The sequence below is a fragment of the Uloborus diversus genome, chromosome 4 (genome assembly GCF_026930045.1).
Source record: "Uloborus diversus isolate 005 chromosome 4, Udiv.v.3.1, whole genome shotgun sequence".
In the NCBI taxonomy this organism is placed as follows: Eukaryota; Metazoa; Arthropoda; class Arachnida; order Araneae; family Uloboridae; genus Uloborus; species Uloborus diversus.
This window is the reverse complement of record NC_072734.1, coordinates 47,892,406-47,908,470: the sequence shown is the minus strand read 5'-3', so window position 1 is coordinate 47,908,470 and position 16,065 is coordinate 47,892,406. Positions and strand designations below refer to the sequence as shown.

General features: G+C 32.8%; 1 protein-coding gene across 2 annotated transcripts in view; it reads right to left on the bottom strand.

Moving 5' to 3' along the window:
- Positions 1-17: 17 nt before the first annotated feature.
- LOC129220503 (coiled-coil domain-containing protein 91-like) overlaps positions 18-16,065 on the bottom strand; it is a 42,451-nt gene continuing 26,403 nt past the window's right edge. For both annotated transcript variants that reach the window (XM_054854930.1, XM_054854931.1), the window contains exons 6-10: positions 13,019-13,096; positions 10,550-10,651; positions 1,654-1,815; positions 513-611; positions 18-418 (exon numbers count right to left, since the gene is read on the bottom strand). In XM_054854930.1, coding sequence (XP_054710905.1) covers positions 296-418; positions 513-611; positions 1,654-1,815; positions 10,550-10,651; positions 13,019-13,096 — 564 coding nt within the window. In that variant the 3' untranslated portion in view covers positions 18-295. The remainder of the gene's footprint in view (positions 419-512; positions 612-1,653; positions 1,816-10,549; positions 10,652-13,018; positions 13,097-16,065) is intronic.

Here is a 16,065-nt window from a genome sequence, read left to right as displayed (position 1 = left end):
AACATCAAAACATTTATTTCAGAGTAATAACTTTGCTATTTACAAACTTGAAGAGATAAAAATCGTTTTGCCAGTTTGCACAAATATATATAAATGAATAATTTGTATATGTATATATAGATTTATGTATATATGTATAATTCACATCTCAATGATCCTACTTATTACATCAAGGTTGCATAAGTAACCACATCTTCACATGTATAAACTTAATGAACACAACAAAAACAAAATTTCCATCACTTGTGCAGCTTCTATGAGTTGAACAATATGAATTAAAAGTTGAAAAATGTAATCAAGATATGTCACCGTCTTTCAATTTTGTGTCTTCATTTATAGCACTATTTAGATGCTGTAGGGCTGACTGCAGAGCCGATGATACTGTTATCAGTTGACGTTGCCTCTCTTCTTCCAACACCTTAATATAATTAGGACAACAACATGATAATTGAGGAATAACCATTAGCAACAAAACTCGCATGCAATTGTTTTCTAACAAAAAACTAATTTACCCTTTTTTGTTGGTCTTTATGCTTTTCAAGTTCTAGTTTAATTGACTGTAACAAATTATTGCCCTGATGTTCTCCACCATTTGAGTTTTGCACAGCCTCCTACATATTAAAATAATAATAGCATTTAACATAAATCAAATATGAATATATACATTTAACTCATAGTGCAAGCAGGCTTGCAAACATTACAATTTGTAACTATTTTCTTCAAAAAAAATAATAAAATACATACTCTGAGACAAATCTTTAAAAAGACAATGTGAAACATTTCCCACAATTTGTTCAACTATTTTGAATTCGATGTCACATAGTCTTGTAATTTCAAGAGCTGAATTTAAAATTTTGAAAAGCTTGGATCGACATGTCACTGATTTTCACTTTTTATTTATTTACTTTTTATAAATTTAGAAGAGGAAAATGTATCATTTACATCACAAACATGTATATATATATTAATTTATCACAAAATCCTCTTTAATATATATACTATGACACTTTTTTTAAAAAAACATATAAAAGAAAATTAAAAGTATATTTCTACAAAGGTGATTAAAGACAAATTTCTTTAGAGTTTACTGTAGGACCAAAAGAGATCAAAATCATTTCCCTCTATAAGAGTTGCAAACATTTTTTTGCAAGGAGGAGAGGGTCCCCCCCCCCCCCAAGATAAATTTGTTTCTGGGCAAATTTGTCCTTTTGTCTGTAAGTAGTATAGGGCTCGGGGGGGGGGGTCAAAATGATTTCATTGTATTTTTTTTCTGACAATCTAATACTGTAGCTTCTGATTCACCTCCCCCCTCGGCTTTTCGGGATCACCAGAGTGATTTGTTGCAGCATGTAAACTTATTTTTATTAAAAAAAATACAAGCTCTGAATTACTTCGCTCTTAATTTTAGGTTTCCCCGCTTTGTGCATTTTTTAAATACTAGTTGACGTTAAACTTGAATTCGTGGTTCTACTGTTTTTGTTTCTTATGAAACCTGTTTACTAATAGTTATCTTACTGCACCAAATAAAATTCATTAATTAGGAAAAAATACAATGTATTGATGCAAAACAAGAAAGTATATCAGAGCCATTTGAAACATTCAAAACTGTTATTTATCAATTATTTTTTCATAAAAAAATAGATTTTTACTTACACAAACTAAATTTGACAAACTTCCTGATACTTGTTGTGCTGTTTGCTGAACTACAGCTTCAATAGCTTCTTTCACCTGAAGACATTGTTCATCAAATTTCTTTGACAGCCTTCTTTCCATTTCTACATACTCTCTTTGGATGTTAGATTCTAAATTTTGTAGCTGTAATAAAATGAAAATATTAAATGGAACATTGAAAAAAAAATAAGTAACATAAACACAACATTTTACAGTTGTTGATCCAATAATTTATTAATGTGGAAGTAAGAATATAAAAAAATAATCTAACTTTTAAAATATTAATTTGTATACACAGATGATGCTCAATTAAACTAACACACAACATTTTACACACAAACAACTAGCAAGCATAATCTATAGGAGCACAACTCTCTCTTAATGACCTAACCTCCCTCAAAACTAGCAATTTTTGTAATTGATAAAATATTTATCAAATTCCAGCTCATTACCAAACAGCACCACCTTGAGGGTCAGGGATTTAGATAAAATCCTAGATATAGGTCAATTCCCATTAGGTATGAGCCCAGGTAAAGCGGTTTGACTGCACAGGCCCTAGTTTGGTGGCAACGGGGTTCCGAAGTTGCTAATTTGAACCAAGAATTTCTTTCAGAATTACCACCTTTTCTTCTCTTGTACTGTGGTATGAGCCATTTGCGAGCACTTACCTTGGAATTAAGTTGAATACTTATTTTTAATAAGTGCTTCTCAAATTTATATTGGACACTACTTTTACTTTCAATAACTTGAATGCCAAAATAACATAATTACAGAATATTTATCATTTGCAAATGAAATTAATTATTTTTGTTTTATATTAATTCTTTGCTAGTAAAAAGTACTTATCTTTTGCTAATGAAAGCATTTACTTTAACTGGATATTTATTGTCTGATATCAAAGATATTCCACAATAATAAGCAAAAAATTTGGGAAAGGAGAAAAAGCTCTAATTTATTGTGCATAACGCATAAATAATAAAAATACAAGAGCTTTTTGACTTTTCAAGTAATTTAAATAATGCCCATAAATACATAGGTGTTCCCCCTTCCACTTGTTGTACTAACAGAAGATGCAAAATGCGTTTGGACATCGAACATAGTGTCAAAGTCTGAAATTCCAATGGAACGCCATTGCATTTCTGGGGCCAAACTAGCAACTTTGGACCCTTGTTGCAGCCAAACAAGGGCCTATGCAATCAAACCGCTTCACCTAGGCTCATATCTAGTGGGAATGAACCTCTATCTAGAATTTTGTCCAAATCTGTGACCCTTAAGGTCGTGCCGTTTAGTCGTCAGCTTGTCCATCCTTGAAAAAATTAATTTAATGTTCTGATGTCAACCAAAAGTTAAGTGATGAGTCGTAAATCCTAAGAAAAGTGATGATCATTGAGGTAGGAGTACAGGATAGAGCCAGGGCCGCGCCGTCCCTATGTGCAAGGTCGTGCGGCGCACGACGGCGCCAGAGTCAAAAAGGCGCCGAGCTCTACCAATCAAAAATGCTCCAAATCGGGGGAAAAAATCTCCAAACAAAAAAATAAAATTGAACTTTTTTCATTATGTCTATAAAAATAGCGGTAAAATTATACTGGTCATTGAAACAAGCAATCCTCCTTGTTGCCCATCAAAAGGAAAAATTATTGCTTTATTGTGTTCAAATAAACTATTCGAGAGCGCAATCTTTTTTTTACAGAGAACACATGATGCTAATTAACGCATACATTAGCATTTTTCTTCATGTGTGGAGCCATGAATGTTTTTTCGGTATGTCTATAATTTCACAAGGTTGAGCTTTCGAAGCAGTGCAAGAAATTTGCTATTCTCCATTTTGGTTCTTGTGTTATAATGGGAGGTTGATTATAATGGGCTCGTTTCCAAAATTTTAAAAGGTTTTTTTTTTCTGAAAGAGCATACTTAAAAACATAGGCTCTGACAATTTTTTTAATAATTTGTTTAATATTTAAAAAAATACTTTAATCGGTGCGCTTTCATTGTTTACACTTCTGTCAATGACATCACAAATGATGAAATGCCGTTCAGTGTTGCCATTTACAGAACACAATATAAAACTCGCATCTTTACTCACGTGTACTGGCAACGATATGGTTGATAGCAACCGTAGAGCGCAATACAGTCGAGTCCCGACTTACGCGAGGGATGCGTTCCAAGATTCCTCGCGTAAGTCGAAATTTCGCGTTGTGGAAAAATATGTGCATAAATTTTTTTTAAAGCTTACTAAAGTCTTTTAGACACTTATAAACACCCCTCAAACTGCTCTAAAGCATTCCTCAACTATACACTATAGTTTTTGCATATAGAACTGAACATTTACTGTATTTAAAAAATAAAAAGTTTTATTGAACATGAAATACTTGAAGATGCACAAAATGAATGACCAATGGGAGAGAAAGACACACGGAGGTAAAACAACACGGTACGCGCAGCATGTAGTACCGTATTGTTTTACCTCCCTATCGTGTACTAAAATGATGCACGATAACAGTACTGTACAGTAGTTACAGTAACACTATTTAAGAGTTAAAAAATGAAGATAGTGATGATTTATACTCCATGATCAGATCGTTATTCTTATCTAATACATTTTTAAATATTGTTGCTTCGTCTTTTCTTTTATAACGTTTCAATTTGTGGCAACATCGCCTCTTCCTGATCTTTTTATCAATCTTTACTAATAATAAAGCAGAAAGTCTCTCTGTCCGGAGGATGTCTGGATGTCTGTAGGATGTCTGTAGGATGTCCATAGGATGTCTGTGACGCGCATAGCGCTTAAACCGTTCGGCCGATTTTCATGAAATTTGGCACAAAGTTAGTATGTAGCATGGGGGTGTGCACCTCGAAGCGATTTTTCGAAAATTCGATGTGGTTCTTTTTTTATTCCAATTTTAAGAAAAAAACTATCATAAATTACGAAATTATCGTAACGTGGAACCGTAACATGGGCACAAGCCAATTGGCGAGAAAATTCACTATATATTATTTGTAAATATACAGGCGAACCAAAAGACCTTTTGATTTTTCTGTTACGGGCGAAGTCGTGCGGGTACCAGTAGTACACAATACAAGAGCAGCCTCCACTTTCATAATATTTTCTTTGCTAGACTGCTCTGCAAGCTTCAATATTGAAACAAAGTTCTGAACTTTTACGAATATCTTTTTGTTTTTAATTTTAATTGTACGTATGGAAGATTCACTCATACTTATTGTCGCGCTACCGTCGGCGTTTTGTAGTAGTTATCGAGAGTCTTTGCCTTTTTTTTTAAATCGGAAACTTTCTTTTTTCCCCATCGTCACGAACTTTAGATGAAAGTGCCACCAAGGTGCAATTGTATTTCATCAACTTTAATATTTAGAATGAAAAAAAGAGAAAAAAAAAGAAAGATGCTGAGTGGTTATTTGATGCACAACAACACGATGAGTGGACTAGTTTGGAGTGGGAATTTTGGCTGTCAGGGATGCTTAAGGGGATGTAATAACGTTCACAAAATCACTATTTAGTAGTCAATAACGAAACTGATACTTCCTTTTAAAAAAATTCGTGTTGTAGGCGAAATATTCGCGTTATAGCCATTTCGCGCAAGTCGAATCTCGTTGTAGCGGGAGTCGACTGTATTTAATTCGCTTCTTGATTATCATACCGTGGAAATATGGTAGAAAGATGCGCCTAAGTGCATCATTTGTGACGTCATAAACGCCACGCCTTGTTTGAAAAATCGGAAATTTAAAAAAATTAATTAAAAAATAACTGTTGGGAAAATGAAAGTATTTTCTGGGTCAACTTTTTTTTTTTTTTTTGCTTATTCTATTAATTTCAGTGACTAAAAATAGTACTTTTGACTAAAGGAAACAACCCCATTCGTGCATATGTCTTCTTGTGATTTTAAACTTTTTGTCAACGATTTCGTGTTTTAGAATTATTTGTTTCACCGGCAAGCTTCAGTTTCGGATTTTAAGGTGAAATATCCTGTACAATATTGTCCTTTATTATAGGAATGTAATCAGTACCCTCTTGTTCCGTGGCGCAACCTGTATGGGGTAGGAATGGGGGTCCCCAGGACACCCTTCTAGTTCCACCGCCCTGTGCCCGCTCCCCTCCAGAATGCTTAGTTGAACGTTTTTCAAAAATATTTACAACTGAAGGGGGAAAAAACACGCGTCTTTAGAAAACAAAGTGATTTCAATAAGGAAAAAATAATGGTGTTGGGGAAAAACTTTAATTTCTCTTAAAACTTAATACTTTTAAAAAGAAATCTGAGTTAAAAATTCTCAATAGTTTCAGCTAATTGGTCAGCCCCTCTTCGTCCTATTTCTTTTCTCTTTTCCTTACTATTTTTCTTTTTTTCTATAGAAAAAAAGAGAAATATAGTAGGTGGAAAAATAATAGGTGAACTATAGTTCACCTGAAAATAGAAAGTTTTCAAAATGCTACTCCTCCGAATCCCCCCACCCCCTCCCGCAAAAGCATTACGGAGCATCTCAAATTTCGTTTGCAGATCTTCAATTTCGTAAAATTTCGGGAAAGCTCACAAAAATCACTTATAATTGCGTTTTTAGAGCTTCAATTTCGAAAGGTTTCAGAAAATTTTCGGGCAAGGGCTTCCGAACCTCCTTCCTTTAATATAATCAAAAATTAAGTTTTTCAAACATGACTTACTAAACTTCAAGTTAGAATAGCTTCTGAACCACTTATCCTAATATCATAGAATACTGCTTAGGTTTTTAGGACTTAAATTTTGAAAAATTTTCCAGGGAGGAGCTCCAGAATTCTCTTCTTGTAAAAATCTTCAAAGTTATCTACAATTGCGTTTTTGGAAGTTCAATTTCGAAAAATTGGAGCGGAGAAAAGGAATTGAGTTCTATTTATAAAAAAACGATCGAATAGAATCCCAGAGTTCCATCGCTTATTCTAACGCCAATAAATATATGGCCTATAATCATATTTTAAGGCTTCAACTTCGATGAATTTCCGCGGAGCCTCTTGTACCTTTTTTCCCCATTACACCACCATAGACGGTTTAAAATTGCGTTTTTCAAACTACAAGTTTCAAAATTTTTCCGGGGACAACTCCCGGACCCCCCTTATTAAAAGACATATTTTTTTACAATTTGTGCCTCCCTAAAACTATTTTGTAGTTGCGCCACTGCTCCCGTTGTCATGTTTTGACAGGCATAAAAGTTTTGTTTATTGTTCATCACCTAGAGGTTAGATAAATATCCAAAGTGGCTTTAACTTAGATATTGAAATATTTTCTTCTTCTAAAAAAAAACGAATTATTAGCCAATCAGGGGAGCTGCTGAGCTGGGAATAATTTCGAGATATGAAGTAAAAACGTACACCATATTGCGAAATTAAATATTCGCACATTATATTTTGTATAAACTAAATGCCAAACGTTTTTTTTTTTTTTCATTTTACATTTGTCTACAAAACATCCCTCCAGGCGGTAACTATATTTTCATCGAACGCCAGAGCATAAAGGCGCTCAAAAGACATTTGCACGACGGCGCCGATCAGGCTTGGCGCGGCCCTGGATAGAGCACGGCCTATCTCTTACTTCTTGAAGTAACTCGTCAGGGAGAAGCAGCCATATTTTTTAGTTCATAAAAAGGAAAAACTTGCAAAATGCTGATGAAAATTTTCTTTGTTTAGCTCTTGTTTAAATTGATAATATGGCTGTACTTATTTTCTGTCCAGGAAAGTATAAAATAGAGCCCAGAATATTGAAGTTTAAAACTTCCAAAGAATTACAGAAGTTCCTTTAGTTCAAATTATAAAAGTATATTTGTATAGCACATGGACATTTTTTATTATTTATTGCAAACATTAAATATTACTTGCAATTATTTTATATACAGTCGAGTCCCGACTTACGCGAGGGATGCGTTCCAAGACTCCTCACGTAAGTCGAAATTTCGCTTTGTGGAAAAATATATGTACAAAAATTTTTTAGAACCGTACTGAATTCCTTTAGATACTTATAAACACCCCTCAAGCTGCTTTAAAGCATTCCTCAACAATCCATTACAGTTTCTTACATAAAGAACAGAACTTTTACTGAATTTAAAAAATAAAAAGGATTTTATTCAACATGAAATACTTTAAGATGCACAAAATGAATGATCAATGGGAGGGAAAGACAGAAAATAAAACAGCACAGTATGCACAGTATATAGTAATAATAAAATGATGCACTATAATAGTACTGTACACTGTACAGTAGATACAGTAACATATTTATGAGTTAAAAAAGGAAGATAATGATATTTTATGCTCTATGATCATTTGTGGCTCAATTTGTGACAACAGCCTCTCTTCCTGATCTCTTTAATCCATAATACAAGAGCAGCTTATATTTTCATTTTGTTTACTTTGCTAGACTTATCTGCAAGCTTAAATATTGAAAATAAGTTCTGAACTTTTATGGATGTCGTTTTGTTTTGACTTTTAATTGTACGCATGGAAGATCCGCTCATATTTATTGTTGCGCTACCATCGGCGTTTTGCAGTTGTTTAAGCATCTCAAGAATCTTAGCCTTTTTTTTTTTAAATCGGAAACCTTTTTTTTCTTCCCATCTTCACAAAGTGAAGATAAAGGTGCCACTAAGGAACCAATATATTTCATCAACTTTAATATTTAGAATGAAAAAAATAAATGAAAGATGCTGAGCGGTTATTTGATGCACTAACAACTCAATGCATAGAGTAGTTTGACGTGGGAACTTACGCTCTCAGTGATGTTTAAATGGATGTAATAACATTCACAAAATCAATATTTAGTAGCCAATAACGAAACCGATACTTCTTTCTAAAAATTTGTTTTGTGGACGAAAAAAATCGTGTTAGCTCTAAAATTTGTAACCTGGGGAAAAAATTTGCATTATAGCCATTTCGCGTAAGTCGAATCTCGTTGTAGCGGGAGTCGACTGTATTTAAAATTATTACAACAAAATTAAATTTTGATACGTTATAATAAAGTTTTTGTACCACCATTATCGGGGGAAGAATCTGAAAAATAATTTTAAAAATATATTAACTCCAAAAATACTCCAAATTATCTCATAACTTACATCACTGAAATAATTATTTAAGGCTTTTAGAAATCATTTATTTTTAAGGAATTAGTAGTAGCAAAATGGTTCAGTAAAAAGTTTTTGGTAACAGAAATGATTAGAGAAAATTCATTAAAAACAAAAAACTCATTGCAGCTAGTCTGTGAGAAGCAGAATCTTAAGATAAAAATAAAAACAACTGAAGAACAACTTAATTTTTTTCTAACTTCCCAGCAAAAATAAAGCAAGATTGCGGCTGTTACAGGGCAAGCTCCAAAAGATTCTTGTGAAAGTTCCATCCTGTTATTTTTACATCCATAATGATGGTGACCCTTTATTTAAATTTGTGGAGTAGAAAAGCATTTCAATTTGAAAATTACAGTTGAACCTGCTTATCTCAAAAACCTCCCTGTGTTGAAATATTCAATTTCCCTGCATTTATAGCAAATACCATGTCATCAAACATACTTCCAAGGATATTGTAGCTCAAACTCAAGTTAATGCAGATAAAAAAATAATGAAAGCTAAACAATTCTCAACATACTCAATGGTTTTTGCTACGTAGAAAAACTTAAAACTTTTTTTTAAGAAATGGCTGTAAATGACGCTGTTTTTCAGGCCATAAATATTCTTCAAAAAAATTAACAAAAAAGAGAAAATAAGACACTTCAAATCAAATTATCTAACTTCCTTGGTACTGCAAAGAAATCATTTTTTTTTTTATAAAGCAAGTATGCAAAATTTACTACAATTTTCTGTGTGAATTTGTTTTTATGAGCTTTGGCTATAACCAACAAATATCGTAGCCCCTTTGCTTCTGTAATAAGCGAGTTCAAATGTATTATGAATATTTTAAGCCCAACTAAATTTTGAGTATTGTATTATGGAAGGAATCACTAAAAAGATACTAAATTTAATGTTTTCCTTTCACATTAGGAAATAAACTTCAGCTTGATTAGAATTTTAAATGTTGATTAAATATTTAAATATTTTTGCAGTTTTAGCAGAATAAAAGTAAAAGGTAGCCCAATTCATCCCACACTCAATGATGAATATCTTGAGTCACTGAGTTCATGGTTGCTGGGATACGGTTTAATAGGTCTTTAAAATTTGTGGAAAAAGGTGGTACATAAACAGCATTTTTCACAAACAACATACAAAAAAGGAGCAGGATGTGAGATCTGGGAACCTTGGTCAGAGCTGAAATACCAAGTGTAAGCCATGGCGCTCTTACAACTGACGCAATTAGTAATTCAATAGCAACTGACGCTACAGTGCAGAACGGTTCTGGAGCATTCTAGTAGTTAGTATTCAAAACTTTACAGCAACCTCTTTCAAATACATCAGACAGAATTCAAGTACAAAGTAGAGTACAGAAAATACAGCAATTGAATTGCGTTCATCTTTTTGATTCACCTTGTATTATGATTAATTTTAGTTCTTTATTACAAATCACTACTTTGGCCCCAACAGTACACTTGAACAAAACCTAAGAAAGTAACACAAATTTGCAACTAAGATGACTATGTGTTTGGGAGTTGCAAGTCCTTTTTCAGTGCAAAGGAATATATATGACCATACTTAATTTGGGTTTGTTCCAGTACTAAACAGCTTGTTCCAATCATTTGCTATTCTTTTACTTCGACACAGAACAATGAAAACTTGAATTTCAGCATCTATTCTTAATCTTTTTTTAAATAAGAACAATAGGCAAACAATCACATCTGCCCATTACTTAAAACTATTTTTCAATCTACTAACTTATACAACTCTCAACACTTTGATGAGAAAAAGACAAAATAAATTTGTTTACTCTGTTACAGATTCCTGTTTTCATTTCCTCGAGATTCTGTCTGGAAGTTTCTATTTCATTCTTTTCTGTCAGATGAGATTCTTTAATAGCCGCAATTTCTGCCTGTGAATAAGTGCAAAGAAAATTAATGCGTTTTGGTTACAGCTTGCTAAAACATGTAACACACAAGCTTTATGCATGAATAAAAATTAAAAAGCAATTTTTAAAATCAGAATTAAATATGCCAATCAGGGTAACTTACAACCATATTTGTTTTTGAATTGCCCTACGCTTTTTTTAAAGTTTCATTACATTTGTTGGTATAAAATGAAAAAAAAAATCTCAACTATAGTATGGATACTCAAAATTAAGAAATAACACTATGGTATGCAAAATGCTTCTGGCGTCTAAGTCTGCTGACTATGTAAAATGACCTACAGAATTTAAAATATTATTTATTCTTTTCATCTGAAAATAATTAAGCTTTGTTTTCATCAACATAAATTTAAAAAATATGGATGGACAACAAGCAGGGTTGCTTATCATAAGTACCTTGCTTTTTATGTGAAAGAGAGGATAAATCATATCATTGGATGCAAATGGCCCCATAGGAAAGCATTAAAACCTGAAAATAAAATAGCAGTAAAGGAAGGTTTGGGTCAAGCCCAAAAAAGTTACGTTGCATTCAGGTAAAATCAAGTTTGGCTTCATGAAAAAAAATTTTAAGTTGCATTAAAAGTAGAGTTTTAAATACCAAGTAACCAGCTTCCAGGCCTGACAGAATCAAAAATAAAATGTGTGTTCAAAAGTCTCGAAATGTTTAAAGAAGAAAGAACATAAGAACATTTTTTCCCTTTCAAAATAAGTTTTTTCTTTGATGGTGTTCTTTCGTTAAAGGATAAAAAAAAATGAGTTTAAAACTCAGACTGTTGTAATGAATTGCAATGTTTAAGAGCAGGTTGCGGAAAATTTTATCACACAACAAGCCTGAAATTTTAGGGGTTTAAAGTACTTTCGGTTGACAATAAGTTCCAGTATTTTTATGAATTTGAGTTTATTAACTTTTATGCAGCACGCATGCAAAGTCGCAAGAAAAACACAGTGGAGAAACTTTTTTTCTGGATTTTAGAATGTCTTAAATTCGGAACAAAAATGAATCAAAAGCTGGTACTTTATAAGTCTATTGCCAACATACATGTTTTTAATGGATTATAGTTGCAGAGAGTAAATATTGATTTTCTAAAAAATATTGGCTGCTAAAGTGGCTGTCAAAATCGTTCACATGAAAAATAGCCTATTTTTAATGCGCTGTAGGTCAAGTTTGTCACCTTGCATCTTCTTTTTGTTGGTACCATTAGAAAGAACATATTTCTTCCTATAAAAAAAAATTTCTTTACAATAGTGTTCTTTCAGATAAGCATAAAAAATGAGCTTGAAATACTATTTGTCGTTAGCAAGATAATTTTGTTCTACAATAAATAAAGAATGGAGAATGCCATAGAAACTGACTAATATATTTTTCAACTGTTATGTCAGAAATTGTTTTTTATTTATCCTTTAAAAAGATACCTTGCAAATAAAATATGAGAGAAAAAGAAAATTATCTTTTTTTTTGTCTGATGTATCAGTCTGCTTCCAGAACAGGATATTTTTCTGTTTCTTTTTAATTTGCAAAAGAAATTTTCAAAAGTGAATTAAAAACCTATTTTTGACTAATAACAGTTGCAAAATCCCTATTAAGTTGGTGTCTACAGCATTCACCATTCTTTATTGTAGAACGAGACGTTCTTGCAAACGACAAACAGAATTTAAAATTCATTTTTTACACTTATCTGAAAGAACACCATCGTAAAGAAAAACTATTTTATAGGAAAAAATATGTTCTTTCTAAAGGTGCTAACGAAATGAAGATGCAAGGTGACAAACGACCTACAGCGCACTAAAAATAGGATATTTTTCATGTGAGCGATTTTGACAGCTACTGTGGGTGGCAATATCTTTTAGAAAATCAATATTTATGCTATGCAACTAAAATCCATTTAAAATATGTATATTAGCAATAGAATTAAAAAATATGAGCTTTTGAATCATTTTTGTTTAGAATTTATGACATTCTAAAATCCGGGAAAAAGTTTCTCCACTGCATTTTTCTTGTGACTTTGAATGCGTGCTACATAAAAATTAGTGAACTCAAATTCATAAAAATACTAGAACATATTGACAACCGAAGTACTTTAAGCCCCTAGAATTTCAGGATTCCAGTGTGGTAAAATTTTCGGCAACCTGCTTTTAAACAATTGCAATTCATTATGACAGTCGGAATTTTAAGCTTTTTTTTTTTACCTTAAACAAAAGAAAATGATTGATCAACATGATTAAATTACATTAGGATCCAACAGTGATGTATTGAAGTTTGCCCATATTTTGGAAATTACTCTATGTTTTAAAACAAATAACACTTAAGAGAAATTGCAGAATAAATATTTTTACTTGAATTCGTCGTAAATCTTCTCGCAAATCTGCACTGTTTAGATCTCTTAGTTCAGATAGCCTTCGCTCCAAAGTTTCCTGCAAATACAATCATTCAAAAACTTAAGTTTGTTTTTATTTATAAAATTGCACTAATAATGAAATCAACATTAAATACACACTTTAAAAAAAAAGTTTAGCACTCAATTCATGTTCAAGTGAAAACATTTTTATTAGTCTATTAAAACAGACTTCAGAACTTCCTATTTACTTTTGTATGAAGTTAGACTATGCTAAGTAAAACAAGCCAGAAAGTATGCTGATGCCCTTATCATTGAAATTGCACTAAAAATTTTACAAACCAATTATAATCTTACAGCTAATATTGATTATTGATTTATTAGTACTCATAACACGAATTGCACACAACAAGAGGTTTTTTCCTTAAGTTGGGAAAAGGCAAAATAAAATTTAAACTTTATTCATCAAACAGTTTGAGGGGACATGGAAAATGTTCATTGAATTATTTTATACATTTGGCTGTGATGTGAATATAGTCTAAAGCTATATCCTCACCTCAGAGCAACAGTAAGCTATCTTAGTGTTACTTCTAGGATTAGATATCTAACTGTTGCTCTGATACGATGATATGCCAAGATGTGGAGTGAGAGGAGAAATGTAGATTTAAATAAAACCAGTAAATTAGAATACACAAGCTCCTAGTTCAAATATAGCTCGATAACATTCATTTAATAATGAAATCTGAGGAATTAGTGTGAATAATGAAGAAAACACAAGTTAGTTTCAATACAAACATTCCTACCACCCACTCCAGATTCACACTAAAAGATGTTCAATATTCGTCAGGGCTCGAAAATTATATTCCCCGACGTGTCCGGGGCACGTAAAAATTCTGATCAGGCATGAATCTTTTACTCTTACATGACCGGCATTTTTTAATCAAATATTTCTTTCTAAAACTTGATTACTTCATATTTTTTTGAAAAATTACCACATCCTCACCGGAGCTCAAAACTTATTTCAAGCGGTACATAAATGGACAGACATAAAATCATGAAGAATCATGGGCAAAGTCAGTGAGCGATCTTCCTTAAGTCGAGTAAAAAGAACTGGGCATTTACAAATTTTATTTAGGCATGTATCCTTTAAACAAACACTCCCGGCAAGGCATGTAGAATTTTTGACATTTTTGTAGCCTTGATGTTCATGCATTTTCTTTTAAATCCAAACATAGTTTTACATTCAGTACATATGTTACTGTAAAAGGCAGAAATCTGGAAAATGCTGACATTTGCCGGTGAATGTCAACATTCACATTGCAAAAGATATTGGCGAAAGACCCAATGTTTCTGATGAAAGTCAACATTCTCCAATAGCAGAAAAAGAAATAATGCAACACAGAAATAGAGCATAATGCATTTTTTTTCCTATAGAGTAAACAGTGCAAAGCATCAACTTTTAATAACCTTCTAAACACAATACAAACTATCTTGAACCTGCAAATGCTTGGCATCAAATGTTTTGCAGATTATGGATAGTATTTTGTTTTCATTTAACTCCAAGGAAATTATAAAAGGAATTTGACATTATAACACTAAAAACTCAAATGAGAATGAACATTTTTTAAAGAGAGACATTCAATCTTAATATTTTTGATTATTTTGAGCAAATTTATTCAAGGTTATGATAAGTTGTAATAAGTATAACAGGTTCAGTGCTATGTATAAGTTTCTATTCTATTTCGTTTTCCCCAAGTTACATTTATCTGAAACCGTTTTTTAATGGAAGAGAAATCCCTTTGAAGTACTTCTTGTCCATTATTTTGACGCTTTGAATCTTAGCAAACATTAAAACTCCACGTGTTTTAATTGCGATTGATTTAAACTGTGAATGATGCTTCAGTTTACATAACAAATAAAACTATGGTGGGCCATCGAACATTACAGATAACAGGTTCGCATATTATTAGAGAGAGTTGGCTGTCTAAACATTTAATAATGTTACAAATTCTGAAAATAGTAATCATTTTTATGATTAACTTGTTGTAATCTAGCTAAATTTGGCGTTCATTCCATTATTTGTTATCTAAAAATATCTTAGTAACGTAACCTGTAAATAGTTTCTTGTAATGTACATACAACCCCCTGACATTTGACTGAAGTATACGGTCCTCCTATGTAATAATTCATATCACATTTTTTTACCCATTTATTTTTTTCCCATGTTTTCGGTCATTTTAATCGTTTTTTTCCCCCCCATTTAGTTGTTTTTTTTTATTTTCTTGTGCATTCCACGTTTTCCCCGTGTTCCCCTTTAAATTTCGCGCACTTTATGATATCAAATATGTGACTTATTCACTTTTCCCATCGTTTAGCTTTTTGACAATTTTTCAGTCGTTGATCCGATTTTTTGCATCTTCTTGTCGGCCATTAAAATGGTGTAGCGTCCCCTTCCCTTCGTTGTTTGGGCGCCAAATGCACTCATTGGTTCCCGCGCATCGCCGCGTACCCGGATCTGATCGCTCATTCGCCGATTCATTTTTCCACCCCACTTCACTCTGCTTGCTGCTTCCAGTTTGATCGGACGTGCTTCTCGCGGCTCCGTTTTCTCTCCAATGATGGCGAGAATGAAGGATATGTGCATGGCGTCCGTTGATGGCCGTGGCTCTCCGCCTGATGTTTGAAGACCGCAAAATGTGGTGAAAATTTCCTTCTTAATTCCTAAATGTATATAACCAAGAAAATTAAAATTAAGCTTCAGTGCAACTTGTGATAGTTGCATAGGAAATGCATCACCTGCGTGTATGATGGCGTCCGATGGCGGCACGCAGAATGTACCGGAATCGAGCCCTTCATTAACGACCCTTTTTGATGATCAACATAGCTTGTGGTGACAATATGGAGCCGCAATTACCCCGATCCATTGTTAATTGTGTGATGATCTCAACATTGTCACCATGGAGATTACCAACCGACGCGCCATTTTTTTTCAACGTACATTGGCCGGCAACTGACATCCTTGATTATGATGCATCCCTGAATTACACC